Here is a 16,042-nt window from a genome sequence, read left to right as displayed (position 1 = left end):
TTTGGCGATAATAAACAACTAGCATTTCCTTTTGCACTTTTTTCTTTGTAAAAACATATATAGAAATAATTTCTTTTTGACATCATATGACCAGTCCACGACGAGAGTACAAGAGAAAAACGTTTCTTATTTTAATACTAAAAATTTTTGAAACTCAACTTGTGGTACCTTATCTACTTCAAAATTCCGATATCATCTAAGCCATATGCTCTCTATTTGTGTTTCTCACTTTATTTTTTATTGAAGGCTCATTGCCTATGTGTTTGTAGTAAATAGTGTGTAAAAGTGGGGCTTGTCCAACTGCTCAAGCCGCTCAATTTAGCAATCAGAGAATTCTTGGTTCAAGGCTTGGGTTATGCATCCCACTTTCTATTGAAAAGAGTTATATCTATATGTTTACATATACACGTACGTACATACATAAATACATATCTGCACTCACATATGCATGTACAAAGCTAAAGCTAAAGTACTTTCAGAAGTTATTGGCTCTCTACTATTTCCTTTGTAAAATCAAGAATGACTTTTTAAAATGAAAATAATGAAAATCCATATTTTCAATCTTGAATTTCTATGCTTACATATATCACTTTAAAATAAAGAAGAAAATCACATACTTTAAAATATTTTGGGAAATATTCTGCAAGGGTTTTAAGTATATCAAGATAATACATGACTTGCATAAAGAAAAGACTTCCAAGGCATGCGTTTTCTTGATTTTTAGATAGAGACCATATATAATGACTGTTGTTGGGGATTTTATTTTAAAAGAAAAATCATTGATTAATTTGCTACCGGAAGTACCAAGAGGCCAACTACTTTCTTTCTTCCTTCCTCTATGTGTGTGGCAAACATGCAGTTCTTTTACATACTTTGCTTCTTTGATCAAGGTTAGCCTATTTTATTGGGTACGATAGATGTGCTTCATCCATACAATGGTCAAAATCCTAAGTGCCCTGTAGCTAAAATAAACGGTATATACATAGCTAGCTGACATGTAATTTTACTGCTGCTTGGTAATATTAGGCAGCAAATTTCTCACTACGTGTCTTTTTTTTTTTTTTGGTGTAAGATTTCTTGGTTTTACACTTGCGTGCATATCCCTCTACAATCCTAATTCTAGAAAATTCTTATAATTAAGATATGTGATATTTTTTTTTTTTTTTTATGGCTGTGCAAGTCTAGTAGTATCACCTATCAAATTCTGCTACCTATCTAGTCAAGTTGGCGAAATTTTCTGCTCGTTCTGATATGCCTTTCAATGAAGTTGAATAGTAATAATAATTATGATAGCAGTAGAAGCAATAGTCTTTTTTCTTCCGGGGTGAGGGGGTGGCGGTGGGAATGAGAGACCTGGATGTAGCTGTGCCTTGATGACCTTTGGCATCGGAGTATTGGGCAAAACTTTCTTCCAGTAAATCTCAGCAGGTAAAGTTGCATGGCCAACTGATGCCGCAACGAGCTGCAACAAATTCAGAGAAACTTCTGTCAGCTTCGTTTTCATGCATGGCGGTATCTACTACCAGATGATGATAAGGTAGTAGATGATGTATTAATTGCTAACTAACCACAAGGAGCGAAATAATGAACACAGGGCGACCCATAATGGGAGACGCGAGACCAAGCCACCAAAAAACCAGCTGATGCTACGTACAGAGAATGCTGGTAAAACGCTAGTGGATTTATTGAAGTTGCCTTGAAGCTCCGTAGCTTTTCTTTCACTCGATGCCATTAAATTATCTCCTTAGTCAACTGCTCCAGACTTTTAGGTGGGCTGATTTTTCGAAGAGCTTGCAAGTAAAAAGACAAGCACCTTGCCGGCAGGCCCTCCAATTTGGCGAGGCAGCTGCTCTCTTTAAGGAATTAATGCGTACATGCATTGTTAGGCATACGACAAGGGACCTTACTTAATTGACTTCCCAGAAAACCGTATACGGCAGGGTTAGATGAACACCAGTCCAGGGAGTGATGATTGCTGGGGCACAGTTTATGTCCGGTGTTTATGATGTGAGAAATGATGTGATTTATTGCTCCCTAGTCTTATCCCCGCACATCCCAATGTGTGGCCGCCCATGCGCCGCTCGGTAATCCCTCGAGATTTTTTTTTTAATGCATAAATATCCACATGCTAGCGTGCATCGTCGAAAAATGTGCGGCCATCCAAGAAAATCTCGAGCACCGCGATGCAAGAAAAGATTTGGCCCAGCTTATGTAGAAAAAAAAAGTTTTTCTCCATAGCATGTGTCGTGCAGGGATTCGTCTTTTTTTAGTCAGATCCCCACCATGTCAAGAGAATCCATCAATCGGCCCCTGCCGCATGATTTAAATCGATTTGGGCAGGCGTTGGCTAAACATAGAATTATTGAAAATAGGACTTTTTGAAATAAAATTTTTATAAAAAACTATTTGCTTGCTATTTGATAACTATATTTTTAAAATATTGTAGTACTTTAGCATATGTTTGGTAAATAAATCTAGAAAGTACTTTTGACATGAAAAAATTACTATAAAAGACATTGCATAATATGTATAATAAAATATAATATATATTAATACATAAATATATGATATAGTATAATATTACTGTAATGTATTATACTATTATTATAATATAGTAATGTAATATTGTATAGTGTAACATAATAATTTAATATAATATTAAATTATTTAATATAACATATTAATGTACTATGATATAATGTAATATAATATTAAATTTATAATATAATACATAATAAAGGTATAGAATATTATAATCATTAGCGTAAACTATTTTTTCATATATAATATAACATAATATTAAATTATTTTACATAACATATTAATGTATTATAATATAATGTAATATAATATTATATTTATAGTATAATACAATTACTATAAAATTGGTTATATTTATTTTATATTATTACTATAAAGTGGCTAGAGTTTCATGTTGGGACTCTTGCAGATTTTCAGAATTATAAAGGAACATTTTGTGTAATTGTTATATTTTATCATGGATATTTTGGTAAAAAAATAATTTTCCGACAGAGCCTAAAAGTATTTTTTTAGAAAGCTTTAAAATAATTTTTTTTTCAAAAAACTGTTTTTAGTTTTTTGAAAAAAGTAAAACAACTTTCTAAAATTTTTACTAAATATTTTTTATCTAAAAATATTTTTGGGACATCTGAAAGTATTTTTTGGCTTGCTAAAAAATTTTATAAATGAGATTTTAGAGTTTGATTTGTACCGTGCTTGGGTGCAACGCTACTCATGTAGATTATCCTGTCCCCGTATCATTTCTCCTGCAACGGGGATGACTTGATTTGACCTCCCAAAGAAATAATCGTATCACGGGTCTTTGAGGCCTTTGTAATTGTTGGATTTAGAAATGATGCCAGAATTGACCGGGTGCGGTGTATGCTATATTTTTGCCCCATCGAGCTCGGACGGGGACGTATCTTTAGTGCGAGAAAAAAAAATCACCTTCCTTCACGGAAATCTAATGTTGAATCGCCCAATAATTGTTTTGAGATCCATTGCAGTAGCGTGCATGGAGAGTATGTAATGCTTTGAGATTTGGCTAGGTTATGATCTAATAGTCAACATCGCGAAATAAAGATTAAACACTTTTACATGCAGAAGAACAACTCAAACCTGTTGCACATGTATTTGCGCATCGCTCGTATTCCTATTAGTATAGGGTTTGAATTATATCTCTCGTGCGAAAGAATGATTCATCTTCTTTTGCAACATCAACCATTGGATCGCACAACGACCGCTTCAAAATCTATGTAGATGGATAGAAAAAAAAAAGATTGTAGTACACTGAGATTTGTTCAAAATATAATTCAACAGTTGATGCGGCCAAAAAAGAACGATCACTCGAGAGATACAACCCAAATCCATTATAGATCAGTATAATCATCGGGCGCAACTTGCTGCAACAGTAAGGGCTCCTTGTAAGCTAGTGCAGTGTTCTGTCCGTCAATGCACCAATAACACGTATGTGGCTGGGACGTGTACAACTAAGAAACTGCACTATGTACGTACGTACAAACTTCAATTGGACGTCTATTCATACTTGAGTTTTCAGAATAGAAATAATATGGTGCATTTATTTTAACGAGGGTGCGAAATGATCGATATAATTACTAATATGTTGCAATTACATGTCCACGCAATTATCTTCCCTATGAATTAAAACCATGTGGATATATAGCATATATATATAACGTTCATGATACTAGCTTCAATGCAATGACAACAGATAAATATCCCACGTAGTAGAGCAAACGCTACTAACAAGTAGTGCAACGCACCCTAGTGAACGGGACTCCAGACGAGGTGGTCTTGTGGAAGGAAGTGGCAGATGGGAGTTCCAGGCTTCACGCCAAGCACCTTGAAGAACACGGACCTCCATTTGGATGTGTCACTGTGGCATGCGGCCACCGCCTCCACGGTCGTCCCGTCCTCCCCTACCAGCGTGACGACAAAGGCTTTGGTAGCCCGGGTCAAGTGGCAATAGTACACGGCGTGTGGGTAGGCCTCGGGGTGGCAGGCCACCAACTTGGCGCCCGGAGCCTTTTGCACGCCCGAGGGTGCAACTTTATACCTTTGCTTCGGTGCAGTCTCCTGGTTTCCACGCACCGTGGTCGCCGAGACCTGGAGGTCATGCGTCTCTAGCTTGGAGGTCGCAAAGTCGACCATAGATTCCAGCGAGGTGGCGCAGAACTTGTGCTCTCCCTCCGAGGCAGCCGCCTCGCAGTCGCTGAGCGTTTTGTTTACTTCCTTGGCTAACTCGGAACCGGGAAGAACATTCAGGCGGTGTAGTATCTCAGAAAGCTTGTCGGAGGAGAAAGGTATGGTGTCGACTTCAGCACGAGAAAGGAAGGCGGCGCCGGAGATGGTGCTGACGAAGCTTAGGCCCGGATTCATCTCAGAACCGGGATGCAAGTCCTTCTTCAGGAAGAAGAGCGCGGGGTCGCTGGGGAACTGAATCTCCGAGGCGACGGAGTAATATAAAGGATAGTATGGCCGGTTGACCCTCGGGCGGCCTCCCTTTATGTCTGTAAATACTATTTTGGCGATAATAAACAACTAGCATTTCCTTTAGCACTTTTTTTTCTTTTCGTGAAAACATATATAGAAATAGTTTCTTTTTCATATGACCAGTCCAGGACGAGAGTTCAAGAGAAAAACGTTTCTTATTTTAATACTAAAAAAATTCCTGTGTGTTGGGGATCACATATAATGACTGTTGTTGGGGACTTTATTTTAAAAGAAAAATCATTGATTTTCTTCCGGAAGTACCAGGAAGCCAACTACTTCCTTTCTTCCTTCCTCTGTGTGTGTGGCAGACATGCAGATCTTTTACAAACTCTGCTTCTTTGATCAAGGTTAGCCTATTTTATTGGGCACGACAGATGTGCTTCATCCGTACAATGGTCAAAATTCTAAGTGCCCTGTAGCTAAAATAACGGTATATACATAGCTAGCTGACATGTAATTTTACTGCTGCTTGGTAACATTAGGCAGCAAATTTCTCACTACGTGTCTTTTTTTTGTGTGTGTAAGATTTCTTGTTTTTACAATTGCGTGCATATCCCTCTACAATCCTAATTCTAGAAAATTCTTATAATTAAGATATGTGATAATTTTTTTTCTTATGGCTGTGCAAGTCTAGTACGTAGTATCACCGATCAAATTCTGCTACATATCTAGTTAAGTTGGCGAAATTTTCTGCTCGATCTGATATGCCTTTCAATGAAGTTGAATAGTAATAATAATTATGATAGCAGTAGAAGCAATAGTTTTTTTCTTCCAGGGTGTGGGGGTGGCGGTGGGAATGAGAGACCTGGATGTAGCTGTGCCTTGATGACCTTTGGCATCGGAGTATTGGGCAAAACTTTCTTCCAGTAAATCTCAGCAGGCAAAGTTGCATGGCCAACTGATGCCGCAACGAGCTGCAACAAATTCAGAGTAACTTCTGTTAGCTTCGGTTTCATGCATGGCGGTATCTACCAGATGATAAGGTAGTAGATGATGCATTAATTGCTAACTAACCACAAGGAGCGAAATAATAGACACAGAGCGACCCATAATGGGAGACGCGAGACCAGGCCACCAAAAAACCAGCTGATGCTACGTACAGAGAATGCTGGTGAGACACTAGTGGATTTATGGAAGTTGCCTTGAAGCTCCGTAGCGTATCTTCCACTCGATGCCATAAAATTATCTTCTTAGTTAACTGCTTCAGACTTCTAAGTGGGCTGATTTTTCGAAGAGCTTGCAAGTAAAAGACAAGCACCTTGCTCTCTTTAAGGAATTAATGTGTACATGCATTCTTAGGCCAGCTTGGTATACGACAAAGGACCTCGCTAAATTAACTTCCCAGAAAACCATATGTCAGGGTTCTTTAGATGAACTCCAGTCCAGGGACCGATGATTGCTAGGGCGGAGCTTATCCAGTGATTATGATATGAGAAATGATCGAGTGATGGATAATACTAAACGTATATATTTGACAATATTTGCAATTTGCAGCTCAATTTGTTTTAGATATTTGTTATTGAATATAAATAAAAGGAAATCAAATTTAGGGAGCAAGTTTGTGGAATATGTGTAGATTCCGTAGTCATCCTCCTTTTCTCAGGTGGAAATCACAAAATCTTCACAATTCGAAGTTATTGGATGATGGAATATAAAATGCTAATGTAATGACCAGAATACAACACAATGTGGATCCATCACTAAGTAAAATCCAACCTGATACCAAACCTGGGTACCTTATTGTGTACGAGCATTGTTCTTGTCGGCGGAATCTGTCCGAAATCCGACCTGTAATACCAATATTTGTCGAGTTGTTTCCGGCACCAAATTTTATTTTTAAGGTCTACTGTTTTTGACCTCGAGAAGATCGTTTGCTCAGACTCTAGCCTAGCTCGCCAAAGCTTATTCCTGCAGCGTAAAGCTGCAACTTAGGAAGAGGCAAACTCCTCTGGGCCTAGGCCTTGGAAGCATTCGTTCTTTAGCATGGCATGCATATTGGCTGGTCCACGGCCTGGATATTGTAATCTTTTAGCCAAGTTTTGGGCCTTATAATGCCTGGACATGCCTGCCCCAGACCCAACCCATTTTAGTGTGATTACTGCAGTCGTAACAGCCAGTATAAATATCTAGCTGCCGCCTAGTAAGTAATCTGTCCCAATCTTTATCCTTCACTCGTGCAACCACCATGGATGCCAATCGACATTGCTCAGAGGAGCAGGAGTTCGTGGTTTTACCTTTCTTTTGATTAAGTGGGAAGCGAAAACAGGTCACAAAAGGCTCAAAACATGCACCAAAACTCGCCACATTGGCGGCCAAAATATGATCAAGTTCGCATCAAAATCCTTAATCCAAACTATATCAAATCCAATGACCTGGCCAGCTTTTGCTAACCTATTATACAGTCATATTGCAGTCCTTAGGAATCGTCAATGAAGCATGGAGTTTCCACTGTCTGTGTTACATTTAGCAGCCGTACTCCAGGCTACAAATATTAATTTTCACAAAAAGCTAGGCTATGAGCATGGGAGCAAGCATCCATACGCCCACGGGCTAAGCCCATCCCATCTTTACATGGGGGGAATCATCCAAGTCGGCCACGGTGGGCTCTGAACCCATCGAGGCCTTCCCTGTTCCGAACCCCACCTACCAGCCGGGTTGACTTGGGACAATCATCCACTTGCATGATTTTGGCAGCCCTTTGTGGGGCCTCGCAACTCATATAGGTTCCTTCCAGTCCCGGCCGCGATTCTCCATTATGGATCCCTGGAGCCCGAAAGCGGGGGGAGTGGCGCTTCAGTGGCATCACCACTGAAACTTTTCAACGAGCCCCTGAGATTCCGGAGAGTTGGAAGTGATGACATCCCCCTAGCGGGGAAGTTTCCTTGCTCCTCTAAAAAGTTCCAGGTCTCCCAAGCCAATATTATCAAATCCAAGCACTAAGATTCGTCCTCGACCACCCGAGATCGATCCAACCCTTTTCTAGATTCCAGCGAGGGCCGGCATCGGCACCGCCCCCATGTGTGTGCTCCCAGTGCAATTAACGAGCCCACATGGCAGTGGGGGGATGACCACCTTTTTGTGAAATGATCTTTGAGATGCCCGATGGCCAATGGAGTTCCAAGTCCACAGATTCCATTGCCTATTATTGATGGCTATGGGTTACAGGCTGGGAGTGGCAGCGGCAGAGATGGAGGGGGGAGAGCAATCCTGCAAGTGAAGCCATCACAGCTGGGGTCAAGTCATGGACGGAGGCAAGCATGCTGTCCTCCAAGACTACAGCCAGCCACTGGAGGGACTGTTGGCGTTGAAAGGCCGCGTAATACCGACTCACCATTATTGCCCTGGAGAGTGCAGTCCTTCCTGTGATATCTGAGGGCCAATTAAAAGGATATGCATACATGAGTCCCATCATTAGGGCTGGTCTCTTGCATTGCACTACTGCCTCGACCACAAGAAGAGACTTCAAAAGGAATGCTTTATGGCCAAATTGCCAGTAGATGCATCAGATTGGAGGCCTTCAGATATACACTACGCTTTATTGTATGGCGACGTGGATGAGCATGACGCGATTATTTTTCCTCGATTTACCAAACAGAACAATCATATGGCGGTTGAAGAGGAACAGGAATAAGTCTAGTGCAACGTGGCCCAACTCTACTAATCCTCTTAATTTGAGACCGGTGCATGACCCAAGGGTCGTCTCTTCAAGTATGACTCGATTCTAAGTTTGCATACAGGTTGGATACGGATTTACTTGCCCCAGTCGCATACCTCGTGAGAACAGCTTGCTGGTTAGGACGATGGCCGCCTTGATGTCTTATTTCAGCATTTCGTATTAAAATCGTAATTATTTGAGACGCTTGCCTGAGGTGCTGCTACTAATTGACCTGGGGGATTGTCTTTGGCCGGCATAGCTTCAAATCTTATTAGATTCTACAACCGACCGGTGGACCAGGTCATAATGAGTTGGAAACCTGCTCTCTAGTGGGACAGAGTCAATTTGATCACATCTGTAGGACACCTGAACGGACCCAACTAGCTCTGCAAAAGGGTTGTGGGTATGATTATCTGGGTGCGGCGTGGGGCTCGGACGCCATTGAAAGTTAGGTAGGAGGAAACCGTTACCTTGTTGGGCCGACGTAGATCAAGTGCGACCTGCCATGTCTCATATCAACTCCTACCTAACCCTTCTTTTAGCCTAAAGTGAAATTTGCAAATTAATAACCTAGAGACTAAATGGATGCTATAAGATTTAATGTCTGACAAAAAAAATTAAAACTCCTGCCCAAAGAATGAAAAATTATAAGTTTACAATCATGAGCAATAGCAACAACAAATAACATAAGTTTACAATAAACACAATCATTCACTGGAGAAGCAATGAATAGAGTATAAGGTTGTTCCATAGTCCCTAAAAATATCAGGTGGCCTACCAAAACTTTCCCCCCAATTAAATAGTATCCGTTGTTCACCAAGCAAGGGGGGCCAAAATTCGGGCAATAGCCCACTATCTACCCATTGTCGTATAAGGTCCGGTCCGACCACCAGGGACGTGCGACACCTGTACTAACCCCATTCGGAAACCCCCTCAAAGCCGAAAGTAGCCCAAGGATCCACCACCGGGTATCGACACCTGTCCCTTGTCCGGGATCGGATACCATAAGATCCGACCCAGTTCCAGTGAATGCGGGAGAACGCCTTTGAGATTTTCTTTGGCAAACCAAGTCGATCGTTATTGTGCTCAGTTTTTGGGACCGGATGGTGACGGATACAGTGAAAGAGTAGTAGTAACGGATTGTTATGTTAGAGAGGAGGAGAAAAAGGCTACAAGGCCGGATTTCTCCCGATGGAGTTTGATGGTAGGGTCAAGAAGAATGGCAGGTGTGGTGCCTGGTCTGTTATCAGAGACCACAAGGCTAGATTTGTGGTAGCCAGGGGCGGCCCAATACATTTGGGGGCCTAAGGCGAATCCAATAAATGAGGCCTTTTTTTAATAATAAATTTTTTTAATAAATATAAAATATTTAAAAAATGATATGAAAATGGATAGCTATCAAGTACACTATTTCAACAAAGATACATGAATCTAACAAAGATAGGCAAGAAACCTTTTTAATTTAATATTATTTTTGAATGGAAGTGTAAAAAAGTAATTATCCTAAAAGAAGGGCCATGAAACTGATTAAATAACTGAGATAATGCTTGGCAATATTGTTTATCATGTCAAGCAAGAGCGGAATAGGAAAAGGTCATCCCATGGCACTTCATGGCCAAGGTAAAGAAAAGAATTTGTCCAGAGAGGAGCTTCTCTATAAAAGAAAGTAGGGGCATTATGGGAAATTGACTCCATCTAATTAAGAAAAGTCCCATCCCTCCATCTCCCCTTCAAGTGAGTACCCAAGCAGCAACCGCAACATCACAGCACAGCAGCCATTCAACCCCCTCCTTCCTTCTCTCTCTACCACCCAAGAGGGAAGAAGAAACCGAGAGGAGAAAATTAAAAGAATCTCCACCCTCCAAGAAGTCCATTTCCAATCCCCCTTTCTTCCTGATGGCCCAGCTGGATCAGGAGTAATGTGAGGGAAGGAAAACCAAGACCAAAACCAAACAAGAGAAGGGATGAAAGATAAGAGTGGCTTCAGGCGTGTATCAAGCCAACCAAATCCCTCCTCTCTCTCTCTCCATCCAAAACAAAACTACCGTCCCCAACTTCCTAAATTTCCCCTCTGCAGGCCAATCCACCTCCCTTCCATCAAGGGGGAAGACTCGTAGCCAGCCCCTATTCCCGTTTTATATGGGGCCTTTGCTTCCTTTTGGTCACGGTCAGACCCTCCCTCCCTCCCTCTCTCTCTCTCTCTCTCTCTCTCACTCTCTCTCTCTCTTCACCTCCCGGGGGCCTTCCATTGGCCCGGGGCCTTAGGCGACCGCCTCAGTCGCCTAAGGCTCGGGCCGGCCCTGGTGGTAGCTGGGGGCCGATGGATTTTCGATTAGTCTGTGCTTGGTATTGAGATCAGGGCCGCGTGGGAAGAAGTTTTAGGAGAGTGCTAGGCATGGATCTTCTTATCCTCGAGGGAGACTTAGTCACAGTGACTGAGTGGATCCAGAAGGCGGGCTGTGCAGCTGGTGGGTTGCGTCTGATACATCACATTCGCAGTATTTTGGAGGAGTGTATCTCTCATCGGACTACTCATGTCTTTCGAGAAGTTAACAGTGCAGTGGACTAGGTGACATCTTTTGCGGCTTATCATTTTGAAGATTTTGTTTGAAAAACCCACATCTCGGTGCCGCCTTTAATATACATATTTTCTTTGACTTTATGTGCTGCTCTCCCATCCGATATATGTGAGACGCCGATGTACAGAGGAAAAAAAAAAAAAAAAAGCGCCAGGCGTAGGATCCATGACGAATGAGTGCAAATCAATGGGCGGCAGGGCTTCATCATTGGGAAGATCTGGATTCTTTTGAGATTCCTCAATGTTTGGTGAGGGAATAAAGATTGATGCCCAACTTTAAGAGGGCACTCTCTCTCTCTCTCTCTACCTTGTACTGTTCTGGTAGCTCGTGACTGAGAGAGACAGCTGATGAAAGGGGGTACTCTCCTTTCTTCCTTGGATGCAATGAGAACAGTAGTTAAAAGAGAGGCTGCCCAGTCTCGTTCTCTCAGTCAGGACAAGCAAGGATGCTACGAATGATTGGTAACTATAGCCCCTGGATTATGTACAAATTCTACAATTATGTACAAATTCTCTGAATTTTTCTCGAAAATCAAGTCGATCCAGAACTACTCATTTTCTTGAATTATGTACATATTCTACAATTTATTCACAAATGATTCTTAACTGATTTAAATTTATTGCTACAGGTGACTTTTCCACTATTATTATTATTATTATTATTATTATTATTATTATTATTATTATTATTATTATTATTATTTCTATATTTTTAAAATTAAATAAATTTATAAATATTTTACAATGTTTATGCGAGGATCCATGCAGCATTTAGTCTCACATTGGCTATACATTGGATAGATCTTGCGTATTTGTATAGGATCAAGAAATCTGAATAATACGTTTCAGTTCGCTTTTAATATCAGAGACTAGATTTAAGATCATTAGGGACTATGACAGAAGCAGCATCAGAGCCTAGGGTTAAGGTCACCAAGGATTGTGGCCGAAGTGATTTATAGGGTTTTGCTTTCAATGGACAACTTGTGTCTCGAGTGATAATATGTAGCATTTAACAAATTTTGTGTCTTATCTATTACAGTATATAGAAGCATTTTAGTCAAAAATTATTTCGCTAACTAATAGAATTTTGGTGGATTTATATTAGCATTGCACAGCAAAAGTGTGGTGGGTTAAGTCACTGTATATAAAGCTAGTCGGACAACATCAATTTTGAATTAGAGCATGTTATGATGCAAACGATTTAATTCAAATCATGGATATAAGGGAGTTTACTTAAGAGTTGGAGGATTGAGTATCTTCAACCCTTTAAAACCTTACTTACATTAATTTCGAGGACAAAATTATTTTATGGGGAGAGAATGTGATGACTCGGTCTAAAGTAGGTGGAGCCACTCATGCCTTGCATGTGAGGCGGGGGAGAAACAAAAATTCTCATACAGTTCACTAGGGAAGGAGACCCCTAGCAGGAGTCCGTCTTCTTCACCAATCCTATTAGATGGAGGACTCTAGGGCCATGCTTTTCTTCTCTAAACTCTCTTTTTTGTCTATAAAAGAAACCCCTACCTTCTCTCTAATATCCATATTCGAGGATCCCTTAATTAGATTGATGAATAGAGCTCTTTTGGAAAGAATTTCTTGAAGATTTTCAGTTGATTCAGCCACAAGATCTCGCGGGAGTTGGGGCAGCAACAGTCTTGGCAAAAAGGTGTTGAATAGGATACCCTACACTCGAGTTCATAGATCAAGAAGTGAATTGGTGTTCGTTGTTCTAAAGTCTGAGACTGGTAGATGTAAAAATCTCTGTACACAATCATTTATATGACTAATATATGTTTTGTAACTTATGTCGATGATTTTGGATTTTATATCGTTTGCCACATGATTGCTAATTGATTTTTGATATGAATATATATATACACACACACACACACATATATATTTCTTTATTGTATAGACATATCAAATATCGATGGTTTTGGTTATTTGGATTATGATTTTGAAAAGAAATATAATATAAAATTATATTTTATCTAGCATGGATGAAATTTAATAATTTGATTGCTGAATGAAAGAATTTAGACTAGACATGTTATGGATTTTTAATCATGGGCCAAACTGTGATACATTGGTTTGCTACCGTGGGTTAAAACACGGATATTATAGTTTATCACAAAGGACCGAAGCACGGCTATTTTGGTTTGCCATCATGAGCCGAAACGCAAATATTTTAGTTTGTCACCATGAGCCAAATGGTAGATATTATGGTTGCCACCACGGGTTAGAGCACGAATATTATGATTTGCCACTGTGGGTCGAAGTGTGGATTATGGTTTGCCAATCATGAGACAAAGCATGATTATGGATAGTCCAAAATCAGAAAGATAATTATTGATCAAAAATCTAGACAACAACGAAAGATAAGATATATGAAACGACTATTAAACAAAGGTTTTAGACTGATGATATATTTGATATATTTTTTTGAAAGAGTTGTATGTTTGAAGAGTACATTTATGTGGGCATATTTATGTGGATTTATTTGAGCTATGTTGAATAATCGATATGACATTTTACAATTTTACTTGCATTTTGATATGGTTTATAGCTAATCTCTATTTTAAATTTACTTTATCTATATTGGTATGAGTGTAGAAAACTCTTACCGGCTATAAAGCTCACACCATTTTTTTTTTTAGAGTTGCAGGATGCGTAATCTAGGTTGGGTCGGGCATGGAGTTTGAGTGTCAAAACTATTAGTTAGATAGTTGATTTTCTGATACCGAATGAATATTTAAATTTTTTAATTGAGTAAATTTTATTTTTTGATAATGATGATTTTATTTAATTAGTTGAGTAGATAGTTGAACTTTATGATTGATTATTCTAGTGTTATTGGATTTATCTTAGGTCTTGAATGATCTTTAGGGTACTGCTTTAGGGTTTATACGACCGTATCACGTGTCCGACCCAAATAATAGGTTTAGAACGTGACAATTTATATTTTTTGTTTTTATCTTTATTGTTTGGAATTTATTTTTTAACTTTGACAAAATTTTCAGATTTTTTTTGAAATTTGAATTATTTTATCAAGCCGGACTATCCCGAAGCATGGGACTATGATGGTGAGTACCTTGAAAAAAATCTTTTCCAGTGAGACGAGCTCAATAAACAATGCAAGCTTCTCACTATTCCATGCATTCAAAAAAGATGGAGGGGATTGGGCTAAACTTTGGTTAATGCAGTCACACTCAACACGCATGGACCACGAGTTATTGCATGGATTTATTAGGGTGCCCCTTTCGTGGCTGTTACGTACCACTAGTTTTGCCCTCTCGTTCAGAGATATCTCCTTAGCAACGGGTAGCTGTGCTGTTCTGGAGCAAACAACTAGCCAGGTGCGGATCTTCTCTCCATGTGATGAGGACCCGTGAGCACTGAGGTGAACAAGGAAACGTTTGCTACAGCGCAAGGAACTTGGATGAATTTCTATCCACAAGACATATTTGGTTTGTGATTGAAATTATAATCAGGATGGATTGGAGTGAAAATCAGAATAGACATATCTTCCCATATATTTAGTTTGTAGATAGAATCAAACTCGGAATTCGAATAAAATTTGAGTATCGGGGGAGATAGATTTTGGATGATTAGGGCATATTCCATTTTTTCTAAAATTAGAATGAAAATAGGACAGCTCCTAACCAAACGGCTGGAACGGAAGTTACTCATTCTTATTTCCATTCTAAAGTTCAACTCTCTCCAATTAGACATGCCCTTGGTTTATCAAGTATCTTTCTTAAGTCGTGCCGATAATATGTGAACAGGTTTGTTCCATGGGTAGCCTCCACGAGGGCCCAGGATCCTTAGAGTCGTGTTAGAAGTACAGAATGTGACTTGTGCCAATTGGACCACCAATGGATCCAATTGACAACGCGATCCCACAACTCAAGCACCCTAATATCTAGTGTAATGCACACATGCACACCAAGGAATTAATGGTATGTCAGTATACTTGGACCGCCACTTGCAGCCTGCACTTGCCTTCTTTCCTCAATCATTCAGCTTCCGATACAAAGTATCGATTCCGTAGTGGATGCAGCAGGTCAAGATACGTCTCTCTCTCTCTTTTCCTCTCTTTATTTCATAGTAAAAAAATGATGACAAAGACACAAAACTAAGATTAAATTCTCAAACATCCCTCCCCCTCTACTCGACTCTGGCATGAGAGATTCCAGATATTTCAGACCTCATCTTGAGTTGTTTGGCAGGTGAATATAACACCCACCTCAAGCACACAAACTTCAGAGAACGACATCCGATAAAGTCGGCACATTGGCGAGCTAACAGTGCTCCTCGTCCCTCTCCCCTTTTTGCCTCCGAGTTTGTTCGACATCGGTTTGTGCGTGTGGTCGAGGTCGACATGGGCTTGTCTCCTTTCCTTCCTCACCACCCAATCAAGAGCTATGAAGAAGGAATCAAGAGGGCTTCTGGATTAAAAACTATCAAATATCCGAACAAGCATAGAGGATAGGTGCAACCATGAGTGTTGAAGGAGACCATCACATGCAGCTATGACCTTATCTTTTGAATTCAATGAAAGGCGGGCTATAGATCCCTCTCTCAGCCTCATGAAAGGAGTAGTGGTGGTCCTCAGTGGAGGACAGGGTCGTGAGAATGATTTGGGGATGATAAGGAAGAGCCAAATATTTAGCAAGAGCCAAATATTAGTCATGAGAGCATTGCCCATTTTTCTCTCTTAAAGATAGAGCCACAGTTCTTTTCTCTTTTTTCCGGTAGAGAGGAACACAGTAAAA

General features: G+C 40.1%; 1 protein-coding gene across 1 annotated transcript; it reads right to left on the bottom strand.

Moving 5' to 3' along the window:
* Positions 1–4,305: 4,305 nt before the first annotated feature.
* Positions 4,306–5,990, bottom strand: LOC120111728 (BURP domain-containing protein 3-like). The gene is made up of 2 exons (XM_039129600.1): positions 5,840–5,990; positions 4,306–5,060 (listed from the first exon to the last, which is right to left on the bottom strand). The coding sequence occupies exons 1-2, from the start codon at positions 5,988–5,990 to the stop codon at positions 4,306–4,308; spliced, it is 906 nt and encodes a 301-aa protein (XP_038985528.1).
* Positions 5,991–16,042: the final 10,052 nt, after the last annotated feature.

This window comes from Phoenix dactylifera, chromosome 8 (assembly GCF_009389715.1).
Source record: "Phoenix dactylifera cultivar Barhee BC4 chromosome 8, palm_55x_up_171113_PBpolish2nd_filt_p, whole genome shotgun sequence".
Classification (NCBI taxonomy): Eukaryota; Viridiplantae; Streptophyta; class Magnoliopsida; order Arecales; family Arecaceae; genus Phoenix; species Phoenix dactylifera.
Note: the sequence above shows the minus strand (reverse complement) of the source record. Positions and strands in the feature narration are given on the sequence as shown.